Source organism: Heteronotia binoei, chromosome 5 (genome assembly GCF_032191835.1).
Source record: "Heteronotia binoei isolate CCM8104 ecotype False Entrance Well chromosome 5, APGP_CSIRO_Hbin_v1, whole genome shotgun sequence".
Classification (NCBI taxonomy): Eukaryota; Metazoa; Chordata; class Lepidosauria; order Squamata; family Gekkonidae; genus Heteronotia; species Heteronotia binoei.
The window spans coordinates 24,280,076-24,305,715 of record NC_083227.1 but is presented as its reverse complement, the minus strand read 5'-3'; the positions used below and the strand labels follow the sequence as shown (position 1 = coordinate 24,305,715).

At 47.5% G+C, this 25,640-nt stretch overlaps 2 protein-coding genes across 7 annotated transcripts in view; both read right to left on the bottom strand.

The window, feature by feature from the left end:
* The window catches only part of LOC132571165 (zinc finger protein ZFP2-like), a 475,317-nt gene that overhangs the window by 14,199 nt on the left and 435,478 nt on the right, over positions 1–25,640 (bottom strand). The gene's annotated exons all lie outside the window — the stretch shown is intronic.
* On the bottom strand, positions 1,058–23,714 carry LOC132571169 (zinc finger protein 436-like). 4 transcript variants are annotated; one of them, XM_060237857.1, is made up of 7 exons: positions 23,642–23,714; positions 18,479–19,304; positions 17,890–18,010; positions 15,913–16,041; positions 12,647–13,420; positions 11,900–11,906; positions 1,058–1,819 (listed from the first exon to the last, which is right to left on the bottom strand). In XM_060237857.1, exons 2-7 carry the CDS (start codon positions 19,214–19,216, stop codon positions 1,198–1,200), a joined length of 2,391 nt encoding a protein of 796 aa, XP_060093840.1. In that variant the 5' UTR covers positions 19,217–19,304; positions 23,642–23,714; the 3' UTR covers positions 1,058–1,197. The 4 variants fall into 4 exon arrangements, with proteins under 4 accessions (XP_060093840.1, XP_060093837.1, XP_060093838.1 ...); XM_060237854.1 differs by lacking the exons at positions 11,900–11,906; positions 12,647–13,420; positions 15,913–16,041; ... (1 more) ...; positions 18,479–19,304; positions 23,642–23,714 and adding exons at positions 5,621–5,860; positions 6,367–6,499; positions 8,180–8,967; positions 10,502–10,564 and having other exon boundaries at positions 1,179–2,213; XM_060237855.1 differs by lacking the exons at positions 1,058–1,819; positions 11,900–11,906 and having other exon boundaries at positions 12,260–13,420.

The window sequence follows — 25,640 nt, the reverse complement described above, 5'->3', positions numbered from 1 at the left end:
CATAGCAATTTGGTGGGAAGGACTAGCATATTGGTAATTTCCTGACTGTTAATATTAGCCTCTGACCCCAGAGGTCGGGCTTTGTGTTGTATTGATCATCTAGAGAGGAAGCTTGCTTATGCCAGATTCTGTTTTCCATAAATGCCTGGGCATTTTGGATTTTCTCTTATCTCTACTGAAAGAGTATGAAACTGGAATCCACAAGATGGCGGATTGGGGGGGTGGGGTTAAAGCCTCCTCCATCTTGTTACTGCAAAGAACTCTGAACATGTTTCAAGGAATCTGCCATAATCTGGGCAAAGTATAACTAGCTAAGTTAGACTGACACTGTCACAATAACCTTATTAGGAAGGGAATCAAATAGATTATTTTAGGTATAAGCGTAAACATGCAAGAGTAAGCAAATAAAAACAACAGAAACTTTCCCACTGGTCCAAGCAGTTCCCTGGTTCTGCACTGATTTCCCATTTTTCTCACAGTCACAGCTTCTCAAATGTATAATTGGGCCTGTTTTACACTAAGAGCTTTTTCCAGATGCTGATCCGGCTTGTGTGCTATTAGAGCAGTGATGTCGAACTCATGAGGGCCAGATCTGACATAAATGGGACTTTGTTGGGACTGGCCATGTGTGTCATAAAATGCAATGCCAGGTAGCGGGTACATAAACTTTATAAAGGACACAGACAAATACAATTAAAGATTTGGGAAAAAACATGAGCACTCGTTGGTCTTAAAGGCGGTTTCTTGGTATCTCTCCCATGCGATCCAGGGAACTGGGCAAAGGAACTCTGCTGTGCAATTCAGAGAGTCTGGCAAAGCAAGCTATCCTTCCTCCCATCCTCTCCAAGGGAGGAGCCTCAGCCAATGGAGAAAATAGAGACTTTGCTCTGTAGCTCCTGTGCTACTGAGCAAACCTGGCAAGGCAAGCTGCGATGCAGAAGGAAGCAAGAGAGAGGGAGAAGGAAACAGATGACAGTCAAGTGCTTGGGGGCCTGATAAGAGCCCTCTGGGGGCTTGGTTTGACTTCCAGGCTACATGTTTGACACCCCTGTATTAGAGTGTCTTAATAGCACAAGGAATGTGATTGCTTTGTGTGTAAGGGAAAGCTCAGTTTGCATGATTTTCCCATTATAGATTCTTTCACATGTATTAAGATCAGTGCCCTGATTGAAGTTCCATGCATTTGAAAAAAAAAAATTATCCTGTGTATATTATCTGATATGCATTAAGGCAGGATACTTCACTAAAGTTCCTGCTATATTCTGAGCAATTATGTGGTTTCTTTTCTATGTGAATTCCTTGGTGTGAAGTGAGGGCTGTGATCTGACTGAAACTCATTCCACATTCAAAACATTTATATGGTTTCTCCCCAATATGAGTTCTCTGATGTGAAGTGAGATTTGTGATTGTTGTAAAATTCTTTCCACACTCCGAGCATTTGTACGATTTCTCTCCTGTGTGCATTCTTTGATGTGAAGTGAGATTTGTGTTCGTCGTAAAACCCTTCCCACAGTCTGAGCACATGTAGGGTTTCTCTCCCGTGTGGGTCCTCTTGTGCTTAACAAGGCTTGATTGGTCACCAAATTTCCTTCCACAGTCTGAGCATTTGTATGGTTTCTCCCCTGTGTGCATTCTTTTATGAGAATTGAGATTTGTTCGCCGGTTGAAGCTCCTCCCACACTCTGAACATTTGTATGGTTTCTCCCCTGTGTGGATTCTCTTGTGGGAAGTCAGGGTGGTGCTCCTGGTGAAGTTTTTTCCACACTCTGTGCATTTATAGGGCTTCTCGCCTGTATGGACTCTCTTGTGAGAAGTAAGGCTTGTACTTCTTGTAAAGTTCTTTCCACATTCTGAACATCTGTATGGCTTCTGACCTTTGTGGAATGCCTTACGCTCATTGTGGTCTCTGCTTTGACTGCAATACTTCCCAAATGCTAACCTTTTGCTTGGCTGTTCCTTTGTGTCCATGCACCAGTCAGCACTGAGGGACTTCCTTCTTTTCATTTCAGTTTGATTTTTTTGTTGTACTGGGATTTCATGGAAATTTCCATCCTCGCAAAGGATGGCCATGTGTGTCCTGTTCTCCATTACATTCCCTTCTTGCCCCTTCGCTTCATCTTGATTCCAACAGTTCCCTTTCAATTCTTCAAGCTTGGGTCTTTCCGTCAAGATCTCACGTTGTTTCCCTTCCATCTGGCTTTCCCATTCATTGCCTGCTGGCATAGAGGAAGAAACAAAGAGCACTTTCACACTGTTGCCTTACCAAAATGTTCTCCCTTGCTGCCTTAATTTTCTCTGTAGAGGTAGGTATGGAAATTTCAAAGCATCAACAAGAAGGAGGTGGGGAAGGGGGTGTCAGCCCTTAAAAGGAATGCACTGCAAAAGTCCCAGCTTAGCTTGCAGAGGCAAAGAGGTTCTTTCACATGGCTCATTTGTAGCCAGGGGATGAAGTCTGCAAAGACAGCTCAGGTTTGCTGAGGCAATGCCGCAGAACAGAACAGTCTGGCCAGTCAGCCAACAGCCCACATCAAAGAGAAACATCAGATCAAAAGTGTTCTGGAAAACTGTAGGGGGAGAGAGGCTAGAGAACAAACCGAAGGCAAGTGAATTGGATACGAGATATCTGAAAGGGACAGAAAATCCACATATTTTGGCAGCAAAATGGTGGTAAAAACCAATCTGAAAGTGACCAAAGCCTTGTAAGGACTCTTTAAATAATGTGGATCAGGGCTTTTTTTCTGAGCAGGAATGCACACGAACGCAGTTCCGGCTGGCTTGGTGTCAGGGGGTGTGGCCTAATAGGCAAATTATTATTATTATTATCTGTTTATATTCCGCCCGTTCCCCATAGGGGCTCAGGGCAGAGTACAACATGAATAATAAAATCACAATAAAATTAACATAACAATAAAACAGGATTACAGTAAAACCAATTTCAATATACCGTCCAACAGAATAGTTCAGCAGGACCAGATGGGATAACAATATGATGCAGCAAAACAGTGGAGTAGGAAAGTACAGCAGGGGAGGCCAACCTATCTAATGAATAGATGCCCACCGCCTCACCCAGAAATCTGGCAAAAACAGCTCCGTTTTACAGGCCCTACGAAAGGCTAGCAAGCCAGTTAGGGCCCGGATCTCCATAGGGAACTGATTCCACCAGGTTGGGGCCAGGACTGAGAAAGACCTGGCCCTGGAAGAGGCAAGACGGGCATCTCTTGAGCTGGGGACAATCAGATGATCTTGGGAGGCTGAACAAAGCGACCTCTGGGGCATATACGGGAAGAGATGGTCCCACAGGTATGTTGGTCCCAGGCCGCGTAAGGCTTTAAAAGTCAGGATTAACACCTTGAAGCGAATTCAGCACTCCATAGGCGGCCAGTGCAGGCCACGGAGCACCGGCCGCATGCTCACCTGTACAGGTGATGCAGTCAGCAGGCGAGAAGCTGCATTCTGCACTTGCTGTAGTTTCTGGATCAGCTTCAAAGGCAAGCCAGCATACAGCGAGTTACAGTAGTCTGGAAGAGACCATTGCATGGCTCACTGTAGCCAGGTCTTGGGGTGAAAGATATGGTGCTAGCTGCCTGATCTGTCGTAGATGGAAAAAGGCAGACCCAGCAGCCGCCGTGACCTGGGTCTCCATAGAAAGTGAGGCATCCAGGATCACTCCCAGATTTTTCACCTGTTGGGTCAGCACTAACACAGCGCCGTCCAAGGTTGGGAACTGGGTACACAACCCCCCTCCCTCGATTCAGGCACAGGACCTCTGTCTTAGTTGGATTTAACTTCAGTCTAGAATGAATTCTTGCTGGGGGTTTTCTACAAAAAAGCCCTGGATGTATAGATTTTATTTCCCTTGCTCGAGCCCCTCCCCGCAAGAGATTAGCTGGTCACTTTTATAATACCTCGGCCTTCCTTAGGAGGAGCCGTTTATTCTCTCTACTATCATTCATTGAAAGATGCGATCACTCCATCTGATGCCTGGCCTTCATCCAAAGGATGGGAGGAGCCTTTCTTTCCCTGCCAGCTCTCCTGAGCTATGACCATTTCAATCCAATACCTCATTTTCACCAAATTCAGGTGGGCAGCCATGTTGGTCCGAATCAGCAGGACCAAATTTGAGTCCCTGCACTTTTAAGACCAACGAAGTTTTAATCTGGGTATAAGCTTTCATGCACACGTGTCTCTGAAGAAGTGTGCATGTACACAAAAGCTTATATTTTTTATATAATATAAGCAGTGATTCTCTGTATTCTGGGTACTTGGGGGGCACAGTGGGAGGGCTTCTAGTGTCCTGGCCCCACTGATGGACCTCCTGATTTTTTTGGCCTCTGTGTGACACAGAGTGTTGGACTGGATGGGCCACTGGCCTGATCCAACATGGCTTCTCTTATGCCCTTATATTTAGAGTAAAACTGTGCTGTTTCTAAAGGTGTCACCAGACTTAAAGTTGGTTCTCCTTTTATACTAGTTATTCTGATGACTGACTTTGGCCCTAAAGCTTCCAGATGCCAGTTCATACACCAGAGGGTTAGATATCAACTCCAACACAATTCAGTATTGAAGATGGACGTCATGGAGGAGCAATTTATATCTATTAAAACGCATTTCACCTAAATGTAATATCACCATTGGGTTGTCCACCACCAGACAAAACCTGGAAATCTGGAATTACAACTGATTTCCAGAACACAGTTCCTCTGGAGCAAAGGACTGCTTTGGAGGGTGACTCCATGGCATAATATGCCACTAAGGCCCCTCCCCTCTCCAAACCCCACCTTTCCCAGGCTCCAGTTCCTCTGGAGGGCCAACAACAGGGCATAGAGGCGGAGGTTTTCCCCTGATGTTGCCTCCTGGCTCTGGGATTGGAGGTTTCCCACGAATGTGGAGGTCTGAGAGCCAGTTTGGTGTAGTGGTTAAGTGCGTGGACTCTTATTTGGGAGAACTGGGTTTGATTCCCCACTCCTTCACCTGCAGCTGCTGGAATGGCCTTGGGTCAGCCATAGCTCTGGCAGAGGTTGTCCTTGAAAGGGCAGCTGCCGTGAGAGCCCTCTCAGCCCCACCCACCTCACAGGGTGTCTGTTGTGGGGGGAGAAGATGTAGGAGATTGTGAGCTGCTCTGAGACTCTGATTCAGAGAGAAGGGCAGGGTATAAAGCTGCAATTCTTCTTCTTTCCCATAATCACCATGGCTAGTAGCCACTGATAGACATGCTTCATGAATCTATCTAATCCTCTTTTTAAAGCTGTTTATTCTTGTGGCCATCATCGCATCTTCTGGCAGTGAATTCCACATTTTAACCATTCTCTGACAAGAATATAAGACGATCCTTGCTGGATCAGACCAATTGTCCATCTAATCCAGCATACTGTCTTGCACAGAGGCCATCCCTCAAGTCTCCAGGAATTTCCCAAACCAGAGTACACAACACTAATTAAACAGATTGAACACAGAGTTTGAACACAAGCAACATGTACTGCTGTTCAGCTCTGTACGAAGATGTGTTTATGATGGTAGCCCAGCACAGCCTATCTCTGGTCTAAGAGAATCCAGAAGATCTCCCAGCTTCATTTCCTGCCCTCCTCTGAGGCTGAAACATTGCAACTGTTTCCTTTCTTACCTGTATGTCCTGTGGTCTCCCTCAGGGCCTCACGACCTTCCTCATGAGGAACAAGTTCACCTGCTTCCCTGACTGGGTGGATTCCCTGCTGACGCTCTGTTCCCTCCTGACTTGATGAGACATTTTCCTGTTCGCAGCACTGGGAAACCACTTTCCACATTGACATCCCGAAAGGGGCTACAAGTTCTAAATCTTCTGGTGCATATTTCTCCCCACCGCCTCTGATCATTCTCCTTTCGGCTGCCAGAGAAATGAGAGAATATCAAGCAAGTTATTCTTCAGACTAGGGAGGAAAACAGCCCAAAACTTGAAAACAAAGAATGGAAGACTTAATGTAAATGGGAGGGGGGTTGTTGTATCCATTTGCATATTAGGCCACACCCCTCTGATGTAGCCAATCCTCCAAGAGCTTACAGGGCTCTTAGTAGAGGGCCTACTGTAAGCTCCAGGAGGATTGGCTACATCAGGGGTGTGTGGCCTAATCGGTGGCTATTAGTCACAGCGTATTGTTGGAATGCTCTGTTTGGGGCAGTGATGCTCTGTATTCTCGGTACTTGGTTGGGGGGGACAGTGTGAGGACTTCTAGTGTGCTGGCCCCACTGATGGACCTCCTGATGGCACCTGGGGTTTTTGGCCACTGTGTGACACAGAGTGTTACGCTGGATGGGCCACTGGCCTGATCCAACATGGCTTCTCTTATGTTCTTAAGGAAGAAGCCGCCCCGCCCCCAGGCCTGGCTTGCTTACCTAATAGGTTGCCTTCCCCATCCTCCTCCTGCTTAGTTTCCATACACGAATGCCTCTGTTCAAGGTCTGATGGAACCTGGCCTGCCTCGGAGGCCGCCTCAGCCCCCTCTTCAAATGTGTCTTGAAACGTCACCTGCAAGAGCACAGAAGGACCTTTTTAGGGGCACAAGGCTGGGAGAGGCGATGTTCAAAGTAGAAAAGTCCCAGTTCTTCTTTCCCTGCCCAGTACCTAGCAGTCCCACCACCACTAGTCTGGGCAGTAGTATGTGTGAAAAGGATCTAGGGGTCTTAGTGGACCATATGCTGAACATGAGTCAACAGTGTGATGCAGTGGCTAAAAAGACAAATGCAATATTGGCTGTATCAACTAAAGTATAGTGTCCAGATCACGTGAAGTGATGGTATCACTTTACTCTGCTCTGGCAAGACCTCACCTGGAGTATTGTGTTCACCACATTTTGAGGAGGAGTACTGGGCACTACATTTTAAGAAGGATATAGACAAGCTGGAATGGGTCCAGAGGAGGGCAATGAAGATGGTGAGGGGTCTGGAGACCAAGTCCTACGAAGAAAAGTTGAAGGAGCTGGGCATGTTTAGCCGAGAGGAGGCAGCTGACAGTTGATATGATCACCATCTTCAGTTACTTGAAGGGCTGTCAGATGGTGGTGCAGAATTGTTTTCTGTGGCCCCAGAAGGTAGGACCAAAAGAGTTTTCAGCTCAACATTAGGAAGAACTTCCTGACCGTTAGAAAGGTTCCTCAGTGGAGCAGGCTTCCTTGGGAGGTGGTGGGCTCTCCTTCTTTGGATGTTTTTAAACAGAGGCTAGATGGCCATCTGACAGCAATGCGGATCCTGTGAATTTAGTGGGGGAGGGCGGTATTTGTGAATTTCCTGCATTGTGCAGGGGGTTGGACTAAATGACCCTGGAGGTCCCTTCCAACTCTATGATTTTATGATTGTAAGGCAATCACCTAAGCTGGAGGAGGGGCAAACCTTACATCAATTTCGCAGGGCTTGCAAAACCACCCTCTGTCAACTCGCATTTAAGATGGCACCCGGAGATGACACCTAGCCATCCTATACACATTTTGAACTATGGCACTTTAATTTAATTTTATATCTGATAAGTTTTTAATTGTTAATTAACTTAATTCTGAATTGTATCTAACTATTTTAATTGTTTTAATGTATTGATGGATTTTAGTGTAATCATGGTGTAAACCATGTCATGTGAGCCGCCCTGAGCCCGCTTCAGCGGGGGAGGGCGGGATATAAGAATAAATTTATTATTATTATTATTATTATTATTATTATTATTATTATTATTATTATTATTATTATTATTATTATTATTATTATTATACCTGTGCAGGGATAGTCAGGTTGGCCTAGAGCTGGGTATAATGGGCAGAATTAATCACTGCAGCCAATCAAGGAGACACAAGCAAGGAACCTGGCCCCAGCTTACAGCTCCCCTTCTCTGTAACAGAGGAGACAGAGATAAACCAATGGAGCAGAAGTCCATCAGTGGCTATAAGCCACAAGGTATATAAGGAACACTCTGTCTGGGGCAGTGATGCTCTGTATTTTTGGTGTTTGGACGGCAACAGTGAAAAGGCTTCTGGAATTCTGGCCCTACTGGTAGACCTCCTGATGGCACCTGGGTTTTGGCCACTGTGTGACATGGAGTGTTGGACAGGATGGGCCAGTGGCCTAATCCAACATGGCTTCTCTTACGTTCTTATATGATACCAAGACTTGCCTCACCACCCGCTATGTGTCCTACAGGTATGACAAAAGGTAATGTTCTCACCTGCTCTTCACATCTTCGGGCCTCTTGCTGCCTCAAGAGGAACTCCTCAGCCAGGGCAACCGCCTGAGAGCAGCTCTCAGGGCCACTTTCCCTCACCCAGCTCTGGACCTCTAGGGGCAGGATGCTCAGCAGCTGCTCCAGGATCAAGAGCTCCAGGATCTGCTCCTTGCTGTGATTCTCCACCCTCAGCCACCGACAACAAAGTGCCTGGAGCCGGCTATAGGCCCCTCTCGGCCCCTCAGCCTCCAGGTAGCAGAAACGTCGGAAGCGTTGACGCTGGTTCTCCCTTCTAAGGGCTTCTTCTCGCAAGATGGCCGACTTTACTTTCTCATAATCCTCCCTGTCTCTAGCATCCAGGCTGAGGAAAGCCTGCTCAGTTTCAGAGCTGAGGGCTGGCAGGAGTTGGGCCACCCACTCTTCCTTGGGCCACTGGCAGGCTTTGGCCACTTGTTCGAAAGAGGCCAGGAAGGCCTTGGTGTCATCCCATGGTGTGGCCTCTTGTGGTAACTGTGAACTTGCCCGAAGTGACTGAGGGGTTTCCACAGTCCTGAGGAACTCCTGCCACTGGACTTCCCAGTGCTGAAGGGAACCCTCCCCTGGTTCCTGTTTCACCTCTTCCCTTGATTGCCTGTGTAGAAATTCCCTCACTTGGAGAGCCTGAAGGGCTTTTCTTGACCCTTCCATTAAGGTGGGGCCTGTGGAGTCCTACCCCAAGATTTCCTCGTCTGGTGAAGAAAGCCACACAATACAAAACAGTAGGGTTGTAAACAGGAATGGTGAACGTTGGCCTGAGGAAGAGAGACGGAAACATATATTTCAAAAGAACATAAATATGAGCACACAACTGAAACTGTCTCACACCGAATCACTAGAACAGAGCAAGCGTCCAGTAGGACCTTAAAGTCTACCAAATTTGTGGCAGGGAATGAGCTTTCATGAGTCAGTGCTCACTTCTTCGGATACTGAAGTAGATATCAGAAGAAGTGAGCGGTGACTCATGGAAGCTCCGACCCTGCCACACATTTTATTAATTTGTAACAGGGTGGTCAAACTTGCTTAATGCAAGAGCCACACAGAATAAACGTCAGATGTTTGAAAGCCACATGACATGAACATCAAATGTTTGAGAGCCACAAGACAGGGAAGGAAGGAAGGAAGGAAGGAAGGAAGGAAGGAAGGAAGGAAGGAAGGAAGGAAGGAAGGAAGGAAGGAAGGAAGGAAGGAAGGAAGGAAGGAAGGAAGGAAGGAAAATAGATGGGGGAGGGGAAGGGAGGGAGTTGTGGAAACTTTAAATGCATTCTACAAGCCCTGGCTGGCTTGGCTTGGAGAAATGATTTAAAGGGAGAAATGCCTTCTTCAAATCAGCCAATGTGATGGTGGGAGCTTCAAGAGCCACACAATATGTGTGAAAGAGCTACATGTGGCTCCCAAGCCACAGTTCGGCTACCCCTGGTTTGTAAGATGCTCCTGGACTCTTGCTCTTTTCTACTGCTGCGGACAGACTGATACGGCTACCCATCTTGATTTATACTGAATCAGGTCATCATAGCCAATATTGTCTACTCAGACTGGCAGCACCTCTCCAGGGATCTCAGACGAAGACCTTTTCACATTGATATGAGGATAAAACAGGAAAATTATTTTAGCTCCTTTGGGTTTTTGCTGGGGAGAACAAGCAAGGTATAAATGAAGAAAATACAATTAAAGGAGCAACACCTCCTCCCATAGCAAAAGTGGCCTCTTCCTAGCCTTCCCACAGGCCCTAAAGGTAAAGTTGCCAACAGTGTTCCCTCTCAGCTGAGTTAGTGTGAGCTAGCTCAGTTGTTTAGCCTCCAGCTCACACACTTTTGTCTTAGTTCAAGAAAAATGGCCCCAGAGCAAACTAATGCATGCAGTAGCTGAAAACTTTAATGCCAGCAGCTCAAGAAGTAGAATTTTTGCTCACGAGACTCCACAGCTTACAGGAAGTATTGGCTGCCAACCTCTAGGAATGGCCTGGATGCTAAAAAAACGGAGAGCTCCCAGAATCCCAAAGTGCCATTCTTCTGGAGGAAACAGCTGCTTTGTAGAGTGGGATCGATAGCATTAAATACTGCTGGGATTACAGGCTCCACCCCCAAATCTCCAGGAATTTTACAAGCCGGAGTTGGCAACCCTGCCTTGGAGAAAAAACTTGCCAAGATGAGCCGCCCGCCCGCCTCTGGTGAGAGAAAGGTGGGATTCTTGGACAGCTCTTCCTCTGCCGTCTGCCTGGCTGCAAAGGATAGGAATGGAAGGATCAAGGAGAGAATGAAGCGAGGAGGGTCTCTTCTGCCCACCCACCCCTTTGCGGATGCCCCTCCGTCCAACTACACGCGCCTCTCGGAGCGCAGGCTCTCTCCTTCCTTCGCCTGCCGACCAATCCCCTCCCCTCCCCGAGCAAGGAAAAGGGATTTTGCGAACTTCCTCCCGCTCCCTCCTGTCCTCTCTAGGCAGCCTAGCTCGGTGTGCTTAACCCCTTTCATGTAGATAGATCCAAGTGGGCATCCGCGTTGGCAGAACAAAGTAGGAGTCAAGTTTATCTTTAAGACCAACAAAGTTTTGTTTTATTCTGAATAAAACTTCGTTGGTCTTAAAGGCGCACTTGACTCCTACTTTGTTTAACCCCTTTCGGACGTTGCTGCACAAATACAGAGAGAGTAAGAGTAGGGCCGCGGAGTCCAATTCAAGAAATATCTGGGGACTTTAAGGGTGGAGCCAGGAGACTTTGGGGGTGGAGCCAGGATCAAGGACAATTGAACTCCAAAAGGCGTTCTGGCCATCACATTTAAAGGGACAGCATGCCTTTCCCGCCATGAAATAATGAAGGAATCTTGGGGCACCTTCTGGTCCAATTCTTTTGAAACTTGGAGGGTGTTTTGAGGAGAGGAACCGGATGCTATGCAGCAAATTTGGTGCCTCTGCCTCAAAAAGCAGCCCCACAGAGCCCCAGATACCCGCGGATCAATTCTCCATTATACCCTATGGGAATCAGTCTCCATAGAGAATAATGCAGACATTTCCTTCCCCAACCCCCATGCTTTCTGATGACCCTGAAGCGGGGGCGGGGGGAGGTCTCCAAATCTGGGGATCCCCTGTCCCCACCTGGGGATTGGCAGCCCTGACAGAGATACAGAATTAGGGTTATCATATTCTGGAAAGCAAAAAAGAGGCTACTCTGCTGATCCCTTGACAAATCACATTTTGAATATCCTTGCTCTTTAAACTGAAGCTCGCCTCCACTAGGGGAACAATAGGGTAAAACCAGCTCAACTTCCCAACCCCCAAAGAGGACATTTTCATCATTAAAAGGGAAAAAAAAAGGGGGGCAGGCAGCCAAATAAGACTTATTTTATTTCCTCCTGATTAAGGCAGGGGTCAATCACTTGCCTGTGGCTGCAATCTTAAGAACACTTTCCAGGAGGTAAAAGTAAACCAGCTTAGACTTGCTGCACCCTTCTGCCATTTGGTGTTTTTCTCACGCTCATTTCCTTTGGCAGCGAATTTCGCATTTTAATCACAGTCTGTGTAAAGTGGCATTTCCTTTTGTCTGCCCTGAACCGACTGCCCATCAGCTTCATTGGATGTCCTGGAATCCTACTGTTTTGGGAGAGGGAGAAAAAGTTCTATTTGTCAATTTTCTCCCTATGCTTTCAAGTATGTGACTTCAAGGAACCTACCGACCATGTTAGACACCACAACTGAGTCTCTTTGGTTTGCAATATAATTTTAAGTTAGGAGGCTTTAAGAGAGAGCCCCAGCCCAGTAAAGTATCTGAAAGAACTTTTCAGAAACCTTTTCTAATTTTATTTTTTTTTTTTTAAATTCAACATCTGAGCAAGTGAATTTGCCAGAAAGAGAACTGAATAGCTTCCCCTGGGCATAAAGAAAAGCCTGTTTTCTTACACAGCAATCGTCTACTGAGAATGCTACTCAGGTTTCTTTAATGGGGTTTACTTCCAGGAAAGAGTTAATTGAATTTCACTGCTAAAAAAAATGATGGGGTGCAACAAAGGACAACACATCAAAATATGCAATGGAACCAAACTGATCATTTACATGTGTCATTAGCAAGAGATTTACTCTCAAACAAAATGTAGATATATGAAAAAAGCAAAACCACGGTCTCCGCTGACAGTAATGAAATTCAGAATCTTTTCCAGTCAAACAAATGCTCATTCTAATCCTCAGGAACGTCTGTTCTGCTTCATCTCTAGGTTCTCAAAAAAAATTTTTTTCCATGGCTTTTAGGAAAAACACCAAGACTAGATTTATTACAGGAGCTTTCTCTAGTGTGAGCATTTATATGGCTCCTCTACTGTCAGTGTTCTCTGTTGGCTAATATTATGGAAGTTGTGATTATTATAAGTCAGTATGTGTGGGAAGAGAAAACTTATTTATGTGATTTCTCCCGTGTGTGGATTCTTTGATGTGAAGTACGATCTGAACTCCACCTGAAGCTTCTTCCGCACTCTAGACATTTATATGGTTTCTCTCCAGTGTGTATTCTTTGGTGCGAAGTAAGGTTCGAAAGCTGACTGAAGCTCTTCCCGCACTCGGAGCATTTGTATGGTTTTTCCCCTGTGTGGATTCTTTGGTGTGAAATAAGGTTTGAGCTCACACTGAAGCCCTTTCCACACTCCAAGCATTTAAAGGGTTTCTCTCCTGTGTGGATTCTCTGATGTTTAGTAAGACTGCTGCTGTCAGTGAAGCTCTTTCCGCACTCTGCACACTTAAACGGTTTCTCTCCCGTGTGAATTCTTTGATGGGAACTAAGGCTCCTGCTGGCACTGAAGCTCATTCCGCATTCCAAGCAGGTATATGGCTTCTCGCCTGTGTGGATTCTTTGATGTGAAATGAGATTTGAGCTCACAATGAAGCTCTTTCCACACTCCAAGCATTTATAGGGTTTCTCTCCTGTGTGAACTCTCTGATGTGCCTTCAGGCTCCATTTGCAAGTGAAACTGTTCCGGCACACGAGGCACTTGTTCCTGCTTTTCCCTTTCTGTTCTTTTTTCTGGCTTTGGAATTCACAGAAGATCCCACCTTGGCACACTACGGCTTTATTGCTCTGCTTCTCTTTTGTTTCTGCCGTTCCTCTCAGCTGCCTCATCAGCCCAGCTCGATTGCCAACATTCTCTTCTTCCATCCTGGGATGTTGAGTTTTTTCTGTCAACTCCATATTTGCTTCCACTTCAGTTTCAGCATCCCACACACTTCCTGCTGGAACAGAAACAGACCACCAAGGGATGGAAACACTGGTTAGCTGTGACCATCAATGAATACAAGCAGCAGCCTTGTATTAAGGGCAGACCCTAGACCAGGGATGGCCAAACTGGCTTAATGGAAGAGCCACATAGAACAAACATCGGCTGTTTGAGAGCCACAAGACATGAACACGAGGGAGAGGAAAGAAGGAAATAGATTGGGAGGGGGGAGAGGTGGAAAGAAAGGAACTTTACATGCATTCTCCAAGCCCAAGTCAGCTTGCTTGGCTTGGAGAAGGGATTTAAAGAGACAAATGCCTTCTCCAAGCTGGCTAACAGGGTGGTGGGGGTAGGGTGATGGGGGCTTTGAGAGACACAATATGTGTGAAAGAGCCACATGTGGCTCCTGAGCTGCAGTTTGGCCACCCCTGACGGTCTGGCATCCTAGACAAGGCTAACTTCTGGCACCCACCCCTGCGCTGATAACATCACCGTGTCACATGGGGGAGGGGCTCATTTGGTGCCCCCAGAAGGCTGGTGCCCTAGGCAGTTGCCTGGTTTGCCTAGTGGCAAGGTCAGCCCTGCTTTCATTGAATCAGACCCTTGGTTCATCAAGGTCAGTACTCTGCTCAGTCTGGCAGTGTCTCTCCAGGATATCAAGCAGATATCTTTCACATCACCTACTAGCTGATTCTTTTAACTGGAGATGCTGGGGTTTGAACCTGGGAACCTCCTGCACGACAAGCAAAATGTTGTACTGCTAAGTCATGACACCATCCATAAATGAACCTATCTTTTATTGCTTCATTCTTTCCACAGGAGATGCTGGGGATTGAACCTGGGACCTTCTGCCTGCCAAGCAGATGCTCTACCACTGTGCCACAGCCCCCAGGGAATCTGAAACCTTCTGCATACCAAGCAGGTGCTCTGCCACTGAACCATGGCCTCTCCCCCAGGAAAACACCATTAGTGAATGGTTCTGCCTTCAGGCAACAACCTGAAGAAAAACTATTTTGCCTCTTTAAGAGAGGTTTAATTGGATGTTACTTTCTGACTATACCACTATGTATAGCAGGGGTGGCCAAACTTGCTTAATGTAAGAGCCACGTGGAATAAACATCAGATGTTTGAGAGCTACAAGACATGAATGTCAGATGTTTGAGATCCGGAAGGAAAGTAGGTAGGCAAATAGATGGGGAGAGGAGGGAGGGAGAGATGGAAAGAAAGCAACTTTAACTTGAAGTGCATTCTCCAAGATGCTGGCTGGCTTGACTTGGAGAAGCGATTTAAAGAGAGAAATGCTTTCTCCAAGCTAGCTGATGGGGGTGGAGGGCTTTGAGAGCCATACAATAGGTGTGTAAGAGCCACATGTGGCTCCTAGGCCACAGTTTGGTCACCCCTGGTGTATAGGATGTATTATCTATTTGTTACACACAGGGCTTTTTTTGGAGCAGGAACACACAGGAACGCAGTTCCGGCTGGCTTGGTGTCAGGGTGTGTGGCCTAAGATGCAAATTAGTTCCTGTTGAGCTTTTTCTACAAAAAAGCCCTATGTGAAACAATAGTGACATCAGGAGCGTGGCCTAATATGCAAATGAGTTCCTGCTGGGCATTTTCTCCAACAAAAGCCCTGGCTCCACACATTAGCCAGTTGTCATTGCCTTGTTTTCTACTGGTGCAGAAAAATATTTACGTTGTATCTGAACTCCATAGCATTACTAAAATGTCATACTCATTCAGACGTCAATAATCCTAGTCCATTGTTAATTAGCTGTCTTGTACTCCTATGGAAAAGATGTGGCCAGTTTTAAAAATTCTTTTTATTGTTTTATTTTTACTGCAGAATGTATGCATCCCTGGGGGAGGGGGCAGGAAATGTCTTTGATTCCTATTTTGCTATTGGAGAAAACAGAGGACCTCAATGCTGTTTAGCATCTGATTGGGATGGGGATGTTCTTCCAGAAGCTGCTCTGTTTGCATTCGAAGGGGTTTTTTTACAGGTATCGGGGCATCCTAGGGGATGGAACAGGAGGAAATCCTCAGCAATGTGCTATTTTCCTTGAGGCATAAGCAGTGTTCCCTCTAAGCTGAGTTAGTGAGAGCTAGCTCACAGTTTTTTAATCTCCAGCTCACACATTTTTGTCTTAGCTCAGGGAAAATGGCCTCAGATCAAGCTAATTCATGCAGTCGCTCACAACTTCAATGCTAGCAGCTCACAAAGTAGAATTTTTGCTCACAAGACTCCACAGCTTAGAGCAGGGGTGGCCAAGGGTAGCCATGCTGGCTGGGGCTGATGGAAGTTGTAGGCAAAAAAAACATCTGGAGAGCTACCATTGGCCATCCCTGGCTTAGAGGGAACATTGGGCATCCAGCCCTGGCCTGGGATGCTATTTTCCTCACAAGAAGGAGCAATGTTTTGTTTCTATCACCTCTAGACAATTACAATATAGAGAGACTCCCTAGCTTTGTCTTATCAGTTCTCCCAACAGACCATCGAAGTGTACTCACTCTGAGCCACCTCTGCCAGGAAGGAAACGTTTTCTTGTAATCCTCTTGAGAAAGGCTGTAGGCTTTTTTCCAGTGGAAGGCCATCTTGGGGGATATTCTCCATTTTAATCTCTCTCATCGTCCTGCTTTCTGTGGTAGAGAGAAAGAGAGAATCACAGCAAGCAGGAAACACATCTGAAATGGATTCAAGGTCAACGGCCATTGCTCCAGTCACTCGACAGGAAGGGGTGAGCATGGTTACTAGAGAAGCTCACATCCTGACAATCCAATCCTGTCTGGCTGAAAAGGTTCCCGACATGCATGTCAGTCCTAACCATTGGCTGAGCTCCTGTGATGTCACAGAATGCACTCAAATATTCCAGTTGCCAAGGAATACGCTTCCTCCTTCATTTAGGAAATACAAAGGTAACAGTTGCAGGCACAGCGTGCCAAAGCTGAAAGATGAATGGTTATGCTTTCTTGTCTCCCATTCTTCAAGAGATATTGGGGCCATCCTGCTTTTTTGGCGACTAAAGGGAAGTGATCATCTTGCAGCCACCGAGCTGGTGGATGTAATAGGGGCCAGCTCACCCAGGAGTGGGAACTTCCTTGAAACCAGGATTGGAGGGAATAAGACTAGGCTCATCAGAAGAGCTTGACTGAGATCCTCTTTGGGCCCACTGAAGTTGCCAGGTCCCTCCTAACAACCGGCAGGGAACAGGGGGGACCTCCCGGGAGCAGCGGGGAGGTCCATCTGATGGGCAGCAACATCTCCACATCACTGCCCACATGACCTAGAAGTGATGTCATCACTTCTGGGACACTGGGGTGACACTCTGGTATTTGGGCCAAATCTATGTTAAATTTGGCTTCTACCATAGAGTTGTAGCCAATTGTAGCCAATCCTCCAAGAGCTTACAGGACTCTTAGCACAGGATCTATTGTAAGCTCTTGGAGGATTGGCTACATCAGGGTGTGTGTGGCCTAATATGCAAAGGAGCTCCTGCTACAAAAAAATACTGCCCAAATACCGCAGCGTGGTCCCAACATCTTGGACACAATGGGGTCACTTTGAGGTTACGTTGCTGCATCTCCCTCTTTTGCAGGTAAATTCCCCCCACCACTGACCAGTTGATTGGCATGGGGGAGGTGTGGTCTGGCAGTGGGGGGACCCACACTTCTACCACAGAGCAGGGTGGGGGGGCAACCCTATTCACAACCCATTTCCCTCATAGCCAAACGATGCATTACATTTTTGGATGAGTCGGGTCTGGCTTTCTGGACCCAACCTGCTTTTCCTGAAAGCCAATATAAAAGTCCTCAGGAGCCTGACTGGGCTCAGTGTGATGGAGGGTGAGGGGCTCCCCACCACCACCACCACCGTGCTATTTTCCAAAGCCCAGTTGGATGCCTGGGGACTTGAATAATGCCTTTCCCTGCAAATGCTGTGTGACTGTGGGGACAGTGAGTTTGGTCCAGGACCTGACACCAAAAATAACTAGATTCAGGTGAGTGACCACATTGGTCTGAAGTGACAGAAAAAAGTTTGAGTCCAGGGACACCTTTAAGACCAAACAAGTTTATACCCGGAATCAGTGGGGTTTTTTGTAGTAGGAGCTCCTTTGCATATTAGGCCACACACCCCCAATGTAGCCAATCCTCCAAGAGCTTACAGGGCTCTTAGCACAGGATCTATTGTAAGCTCTTGGAGGATTGGCTACATCGGGGGGGGTGGCCTAATATGCAAAGGAGCTCCTGCTACAAAAAAAAAATGCCCTGCCCGGAGTTAAACTTTGTTGGTCGTAAAGGTGCCACTGGACTCAAACTTTCCCCAATAATGTAACATGTAATTCAGCTCTCCAGTCATCAAAGATCCTGCGGGGTCAAAAGACGAGGCGGCCCCTGAAATCTCCATAGGAAGAGATGGACTCAGTGCTGGAAGCCACCCCAGGAAGGAGTTCGGGGGCATCCAAAAACTCAAGACCCCCAAAGGTTTACCCCACAGGCTGGCAACCTCTTCAGCTTCCTCTTTGGCTTCCAAGCCCCACTGCCTTGGCTCGCTCTCCAACACAGGATGGCCCGCCTTGAAGAAACTCCCGTCTTCCTCTTCAAAAGCCACCTGCAAAAGTCAAGAGAGCATAACAACAGGAAGGAAGGTGAGGTCAAGACTAGCTTTCTTTGGAGAACTCTTCCTTCTCTCCCATGTGATAGGTCAGTGTGAAGTGGACAGGATTAAAAACAGTGGTGACATGTCCACATGAAACTGCCTTATATCTGAATCAAACTGTTGGTCCATCAAGGTCAGTATTGTCTATTCAGGCTGGCAGCTGCTCTCCAAGGTCTCAGGCAGAGCCCTTTCCAATCACCTCCTGCCTCGCTCTTTTAATTGGAGATACTGGGGTTGAACCTGGGACCTTCTGCATGCCAAGCAGATGCTCTACCACTGAGCCACAGCCTCTCCCAACCAAGAAGAGGCAAGCAAGGAGCCTGGCTCAGCCTACCACTTGCCTTCGGTGACAGAGATCTCATGTCCTGTTCCACCACAGGCCATGTGGCAGGTAGCAGCCACAATATGGGATGTTCTCACCTGCTCTTCACATCTTTGGGCCTCTTGTTGCTTCAGCAGGAAGCCTTCCGCCAAGGCCACAGCCTGAGAGCAGCTCTCAGGGCAGCATTCCCTCACGCAGCTCTGAACCTCTGTTGGCAGGATGGCTAAGAACTGCTCCAGGACAAGCAGCTCCAAGATCTGCTCCTTGGTGTGTCTCTCCACCTTCAGCCACCTATGACAAAGTTCCTGGAGCTGGCTGTACGTCTCTCTCGGCCCCTCAGACTCCTGGTAGCAGAAATGCCGGAAGTGCTGGCGTTGCCTCTCACGCCTCAGGGCATCCCCTCGCAAGATGGTCGCCTTCACTTTCCCGTAGTCACTCCTGTCTCTGAGATCCAAGCTGCTGAACACTTGCTTTGTTTCTCCGCTTATGGCTGGCAAAAGTCGGGCTACCCACTCTTCCTTGGGCCAACGGCAGGCTTTGGCCACTTGTTCAAAGGAAGCCAGAAAGGCATTTGCGTCCTCCCATGTTGTGGGGTCCTCTGGCACCTCTGGGGTCCCCCAGCCTCTAGGAGGAGGTTCCACCGTGTTCAGGAACTCCTGCCACTGGGTTTCCCACTGCTGAAAGGAGCCCTCTCCCGGCTCCTGCTTAATTTCTTGCGGTCTCTTCTGGAGGAATTCACAAATGCTCCCAGCCTGGAAGTCAAGAGAGGCTTTTCCTGTCCCTTCTGCTTTGCCTACTAATGCGAGGCTTGTGGGAGTTTGCCCTTCCATCTTCATCCTTGGGTAATCTTATATAAAGGCTATCACTCTGCAGGAAATTTCGAGTAAGTTGCAGCGATCACAACAGGTCTGCTTGGGGCTCCACCTGGAGAGGACAGAAAGGGGAGGAAAAGCACACAGGTAAGTGGTCATCTTCTGATTTGGTGGCTCCAATCTGTATTTAGAAATTCTAGACACATGCGGTGCTCCCACTAAGCTGACTTAGTGTGAGCTAAAAAGGTAAAGGCAGTCCCCTGTGCAAGCACCAGTTGTTTCCGATTCTGGGGTGACGTTTTCACAGCAGGCTTTTTACAGGGTGGTTTGCCATTGTCTTCCCCAGTCATCTACACTCCCCCCCCCCCCCCGCAAGCTGGGTACTCATTTGACTGACCTCGGAAGGACAGAAGGCTGAGTCAACCTCGAGCCGGCTACCTGAACCCAGCTTCTGCTGGGATCGAACTCAGGTCGTGAGCAGAGCTTAGGACTGCAGCTTTACCACTCTGCCCCACGGGGCTCTTCTAGCTCACAGTATTTTGAGCCTCTGGCTCACACATCTAAGTCTTAGCTCAGGAAAAATGGCCCCAGAGCAAATTAATGTATGCCGTGGCTGCCAATTGTAACGCCAGTAGCTCACAAAGTGGAATTTTTGCTCACAAGATTCCACAGCTTAGAGGGAGTGCTGGACATGTGCTAAATAGATTGAAACGGTACATGCATTGTAAATTGCTATTTTGAAAGGCTCCTTTTAAAAAAGGAACGAGCCCAGGTGGGACTTGGGGATACCCTGGAATTGCAGCTCATCTCCAGAGTACATAGATGAGTCCCCCTGGAGAAAAGAGATGCTTTGGAGGGTGGGCTCTGTGGCATTCCACCCCACTGAGGTGCCTGTCCTCCTCAAGCCCCATCCCCAAATCTCCAGGAGTTTCCCATTCTGGACCTGGCAACCCTGCCCCCTCCCTGCTCCCCTGCCAGTGGCCAGCAGGGACCTGGCAACCCAACTTTTTTTGTTTTTCATTCACACAGTCAAGCCCGACTCTTTGCAACCCCATGGACCAAGTCACGCCAGGCCCTCCTGTCTTCCCCCATCCTCCAAAGTCTGCTCAAATTTGTGTTAGTTACATCAGTAACACTGTCCAGCCATCTCATCTTTTGCCGTCCCCTTCTTCTTTTGCCTTCTGACTTTCCCAGCATCAGGATCTTCTCCAGGGAGTGCTCCCTTCTCATTTGGTGGCCAAAGTATTTGAGTTTCAGCTTCAGCATCTGACCTTCCAGGGAACAGTCTGGGTTGATTTCTCTTAGGACTGACTGATTGGATCTTCTTGCAGTCCAAGGGACTCTCAAGATTCCCAGTTTACATCCCCAAAAATCTTTTTGGCCTTGAAGCACTACAGTCTAGCTGTCCTGAACAATCTCTTAGACCAGGAGTGGCCAAACTGTGGCTCGGGAGCCACATATGGCTCTGTCACACATAGTGTGTGGCTCTCCAAGCCCCCACCACCCTGTCAGCCAGCTGGGAGAAGGCATTTGTCTTTTTACATCACTTCTCCAAGCCAAGGCAGCCAGTGGCTTGGAGAATGCATTTAAAGTTGCTTTCTTTCCACCTATCTCCCCTCCCTCTCTCCCCCATCTATTTTCCTTCCTTTCTTCCTTGTGGCTCTCAAACACCTGGAGTTCATGTCTTGAGACTCTCAAACTTCTAAAGTTTACTCTAGGTGGGTCTTATCTTAAGCATGCTAAGTCACCCTTATCTTAGACCAATGGAACTGTACCAATACATTACTCCAAAATTATAAGTACAATTTCATATATTTGCAATTCTCATCCATTCGGCTTTCATATACTTCAAAATTATGGTAATACCTTGCACTTAGTCAGTACAGGCAATACATCCTTTGGATGAGCCAGTTTGATGTAGTAGTTAAACATGCGGACTCTTATCTGGGAGAACCGGATTTGATTCCCCACTCCTCCACTTGCAGCTCCTGGAATGGTCTTGGGTCAGCCATAGCTCTTGCTAAGTGGTTAAGTGCACAGACTCTTATCTGGGAGAACCGGATTTGATTCCCCACTCCTCCACTTGCACCTGCTGGAATGGCCTTGGGTCAGCCATAGTTCTCACAGAGTTGTTCTTGAAAGGGCAGCTTCTGTGAATGTTCTCTCAGCCCCACACACCTCACAGGGTGTGTCTTGTGGGGAAGGGAAGAGAAAGGAGATTTGTAAGCCACTCTGAGACTCCTTTGGCTAGCAAAGGGCAGGGTATAAATCCAATCTCATTTTCTTTCTTTCTTTCTTTCTTTCTTTCTTTCTTTCTTTCTTTCTTTCTTTCTTTCTTTCTTTCTTTCTTTCTTTCTTTCTTTCTTTCAACAGACTGAGCATGTCTTACAATAATTCATTCATTTACACTGAAGTCTGTCATTAACCTTGAACTGAAATCCAGGCAAAAAATCAATAATTTCCTGAATGAAAGCTTTAGTTATACATTTTGAAGTAGCATATTTGCACAGTTCCATTGGTCTTTGTTTACACTGAACAAGCTGTTAACGTGAAAAGTCTTTTCTCTGTCAAATCCCCTTGGACTTCAACCTTTCCCTTCTTTTCACCCTCCCAATTGCCATTTCTCAACCACCAGTCCTCCAATTGTCACTCTTAACTGTCACTCTTAACTGCTGGTCCCCCAACTGCCACTCCCCAAGTTTTACTCTCCTTTCCCCCCTCCCCAAAAGGGGTTTCCACCCGTCCAGGTGCAGGGCTACCCATTTGGCCAATCGCACACCACTTCTTTCCCAACCAATAGACTCCAGTGTTACAACTGCAGATTCCTCAACCTCAAACAAGCACTGAGGTTGAGGAATAGGCTGGGGGCTGCATCCCCTTTAGGATGACAACCTCCAGGACAGCCAGTTTGGTGTAGTGGTTAGGTATGTGGACTCTTATCTGGGAGAACTGGGTTTGATTCCTCACTCCTCCACTTGTAGCTGCTGCAGTGGCCTTGTGTCAGCCATAGCTCTCGCAGAGCTGTCCTTGAAAGGCAGTTTCTCTTAGAGCTCTCTCAGCCCCACCCACCTCACAGGGTGTCTGTTGTGGGGGAAGAAGATAAAGGAAATCATGAGCCACTCTTAGATTCGGAGTGGAGGGCGGGATAAAAATCCAATATCCTCCTCCTCCTCCTCCTTTCCCAAAATTACAACTGATCTCCTGACTACAGGAGATCAGTCTCCCGAAGAAAATGGCACCTGTGGAGGTTGGAAACACCCCACTGAGGTGTTTCTCTTCCCCAAGTCCACTCCGAAATCTCCAAGAATTTTCCAACCCAAATTTGGCAACTCTAATACCTCCCACCCCATTTTTGGTACCCTGACAATCATTCTTTGTGGGAGGCAGGGCTGCCACTAGGCAAACTAGGTGACTGCCTAGGGCGTTGGCCTTCTGGAGGCACCAAATTAGGTACCCCCCCCCCTTATGACTCAGTGACATTATCAGAGCAGGGGGGCAGAAGTTAGCCTTGCCTAGGCTGCCGGACAGTCTAGGGCTGGCTCTGGTGAGAGGGGACCAGCTATGCCCTTCCGCTTGCCTATTGTTTATTTGGAAAGACTCCCACCTTTGAACTTCACCTGGAGTATTGTGTCTAGTTTTGGGCACCACATTTTAAGAAGGATATAGACAAGCTGGGTCCAGAGGAGCTGAGGGTTCTGGAGACCAAGTTCTATGAAGAAAGATTGAAGGAGCTGGGCATGTTTAGCCTGGAGAGCAGGCAACCGAGAGGTGATATGATCACCATCTTCAAGTACTTGAAGGGCTGTCATATAGAGGAAGGTGTAGAATTGTTTTCTGTGGTCCCGTAAGGTAGGACCAGAACCAATTAAATTAGGAGAGTTTCAAATTAGGTTGAAATTAAATTAGGACAGTTTCCTGCTGAACATTAGGAAGAACTTCCTGACAGTTAGAACGGTTTCTCAGTGGAACAGGCTTTCTTGGGAGGTGGTGGGCTCTCCTTCCTTGGAGGTTTTTAAACAGAGGCTGGATGACCATCTGAGGGCAATGCAGATCCTGTGAATTTAGGGGAGGGGGCATATTTGTGCATTTCCTGCATTGTGCAGGGGGTTGGACTAGATGACCCTGGAAGTCCCTTCCAACTCTATGATTCTATGAACCATCTTAGGCTGCGCAGCTCCATCTCACCGCCTCCAGCCTCTACCACCTCATTCCACCGCTACCCCGAGGATGGGGCCAAGGATGGTTCCCAACACGTGCTACTAGGGATAGCAAGGATTTGAACCTGGGACCTTCTGCCTTTTAGGTGGTTGCCTCCTAAGGTGTGTTGTGGGGGGGGCAGACACTTGCAAAGATCGTTCCCCCCTCCCTGCTTTGCTATGGCAGGAGGATCGAAGCGGAGCAGGGGAGGGCTTCCTTCCCATTTCCAGCCCCCTCGCCCCCTCCACTCACCTCCCAATCCACAGTCTCGCCTTCTTCACCTCTTTCTGCAAAGGACATCAAAAGCACACTTGGCCCCACCCCCATTAAAAAGTCTCCACCGTTCTTTTCATCTCCCCCCCCCCCGCCCACAAACACACACAGACCGCCCTCTCTGGGAAGCGAAACTCGGTCGCCTTAACCCCTGGCAAGCAAAATCGGGATCAGTCTTGTAGACGGTGAAGGTGGGGGAAGAAGACACCCGACAAGCCCTAGCAGCTGGATGGGGGGAGGGGGGGGCGCAGTGCAAAGGAGACAGACTGCCTTCAATATTTGAGGTGAGGGTGTCAATATCCCGCCACGACTGGATAGCAAAGCACCTTCCAGAATCTGCACAGCAACAAGTAGCCAAAATTGCAGATGTGGAAGGAGCAGTCTATCCTGGCAATGGGGGGGGGAGGGGGCGGGGGGGAGGGGATCTCTGCCTCCTTTGCATGACGTCCTGTCCCCCACCATTCCATTTACCTTTACCATTCCCTCCAGTTCAACCCTCCACTCCGCTTTCTTCTCCAAATCTTCATCCTCCGTTTCTGCCAGCAAAATTTAATTCTGGGAATAAGTGTTCATGTGTCACCGGACTCAGACTTTGTTTATTTTCTCCAAAAGGAACTCATCTCTTCAGTCTGGCAATGAACTATAATTCTGTGGGATCCCCAATCTCCTGGCATTCCCCTCCCCCAACAATATTTACTCAGGGCTGGCCCCAGACTGTCTGGCACCCTAGGCAAGGCTAACTTCTGGCACCCCCCTTGCACAGATAACATCACTGAGTTGCATGGGGGGTACCCGATTCATTGCCTCCAGAAGGCTGGCACCCTAGACAATTGCCTAGTTTGCCTAGTGGCAGGGCTGGCGCTGTATTTACTCCACTGTCCCATGTACGGCTTGCCCTGTGTATCATAAGAAGATAAGAACATAACAGAAGCCATGTTGGATCAGGCCAATGACCCATTCAGTCCAACATTCCGTATCACACAGTGATCAAAAAACCCAGGTGCCATCAGGAGGTCCACCAGTGGGGCAAGGGCACTAAAAGCCCTCCCACTGTTGCCTCCCCCCAAGCATCAAGAATACAGGGCACCACTAGCCCCAGAATAATAACAGCTGGTGGACTGCAAAATCTACTCTTTAATTTGCACCAAAGGTGATTCTTTTACTGAGGCCTAGATACCATACTTAATTCTGGGTTTAGGCTGTTCAGGAAGCAACACTCTACGACAGAACACACATGTTCTTTCAGCACTGGTCATTTCCATACAGACTAGTGCTTGTAAAGAAAAAGTTAGGAAAGCTAAAGCTCAGTATGAGCTTAGGCTGGCCAAAGATGCTAAAAACAACAAAAATGAGTTCTTTTCTTATGTCCAGAGTAAGAAAAAGAGCAAGGACATGGTAGGCCCATTGCGAGGGCAAGAAAGTGAAATTGTAAAGGTAATGAAGAGAGGGCAGAACTGCTCAATTCCTACTTTTCCTCAGTCTTCTCTTCTGAGGGAAATGGTGCTCAACATGGCAAAAACAGAACATATAAGGAGGGTATGACGTTCCAACCTAGGATCAGCATAGGGGTAGTACATGAACACCTAGTTTCTTTAAATGAAACTAAGTCCTCAGGGCCAGATGAATTGCATCCAAGGGTTCTAAAAGAGCTTGCAGATGTAATTTCCAAGCCTCTGGCTATTATTTCTGAGAATTCTTGGAGAATAGGAGCGGTGCCGGAAGATTGGAGGCGGGCGAGTGTTGTCCCCATCTTCAAGAAGGGGAAAAAAGAGGACCCATCAGCTTGACATCTATACCTGAAAAAGTTTTAGAATAAATCATCAAACAGTCGGTCCTGGAACATTTAGAAAGAATGGATGTGATTACTAAGAGCCAGCATGGCTTTCTCAAGAACAAGTCATGTCAGACTAACCTGATCTCTTTTTTTGAGAAAGTGTCTACTTTGCTGGATCAGGGGAATGCTGTAGACATAGTTTTT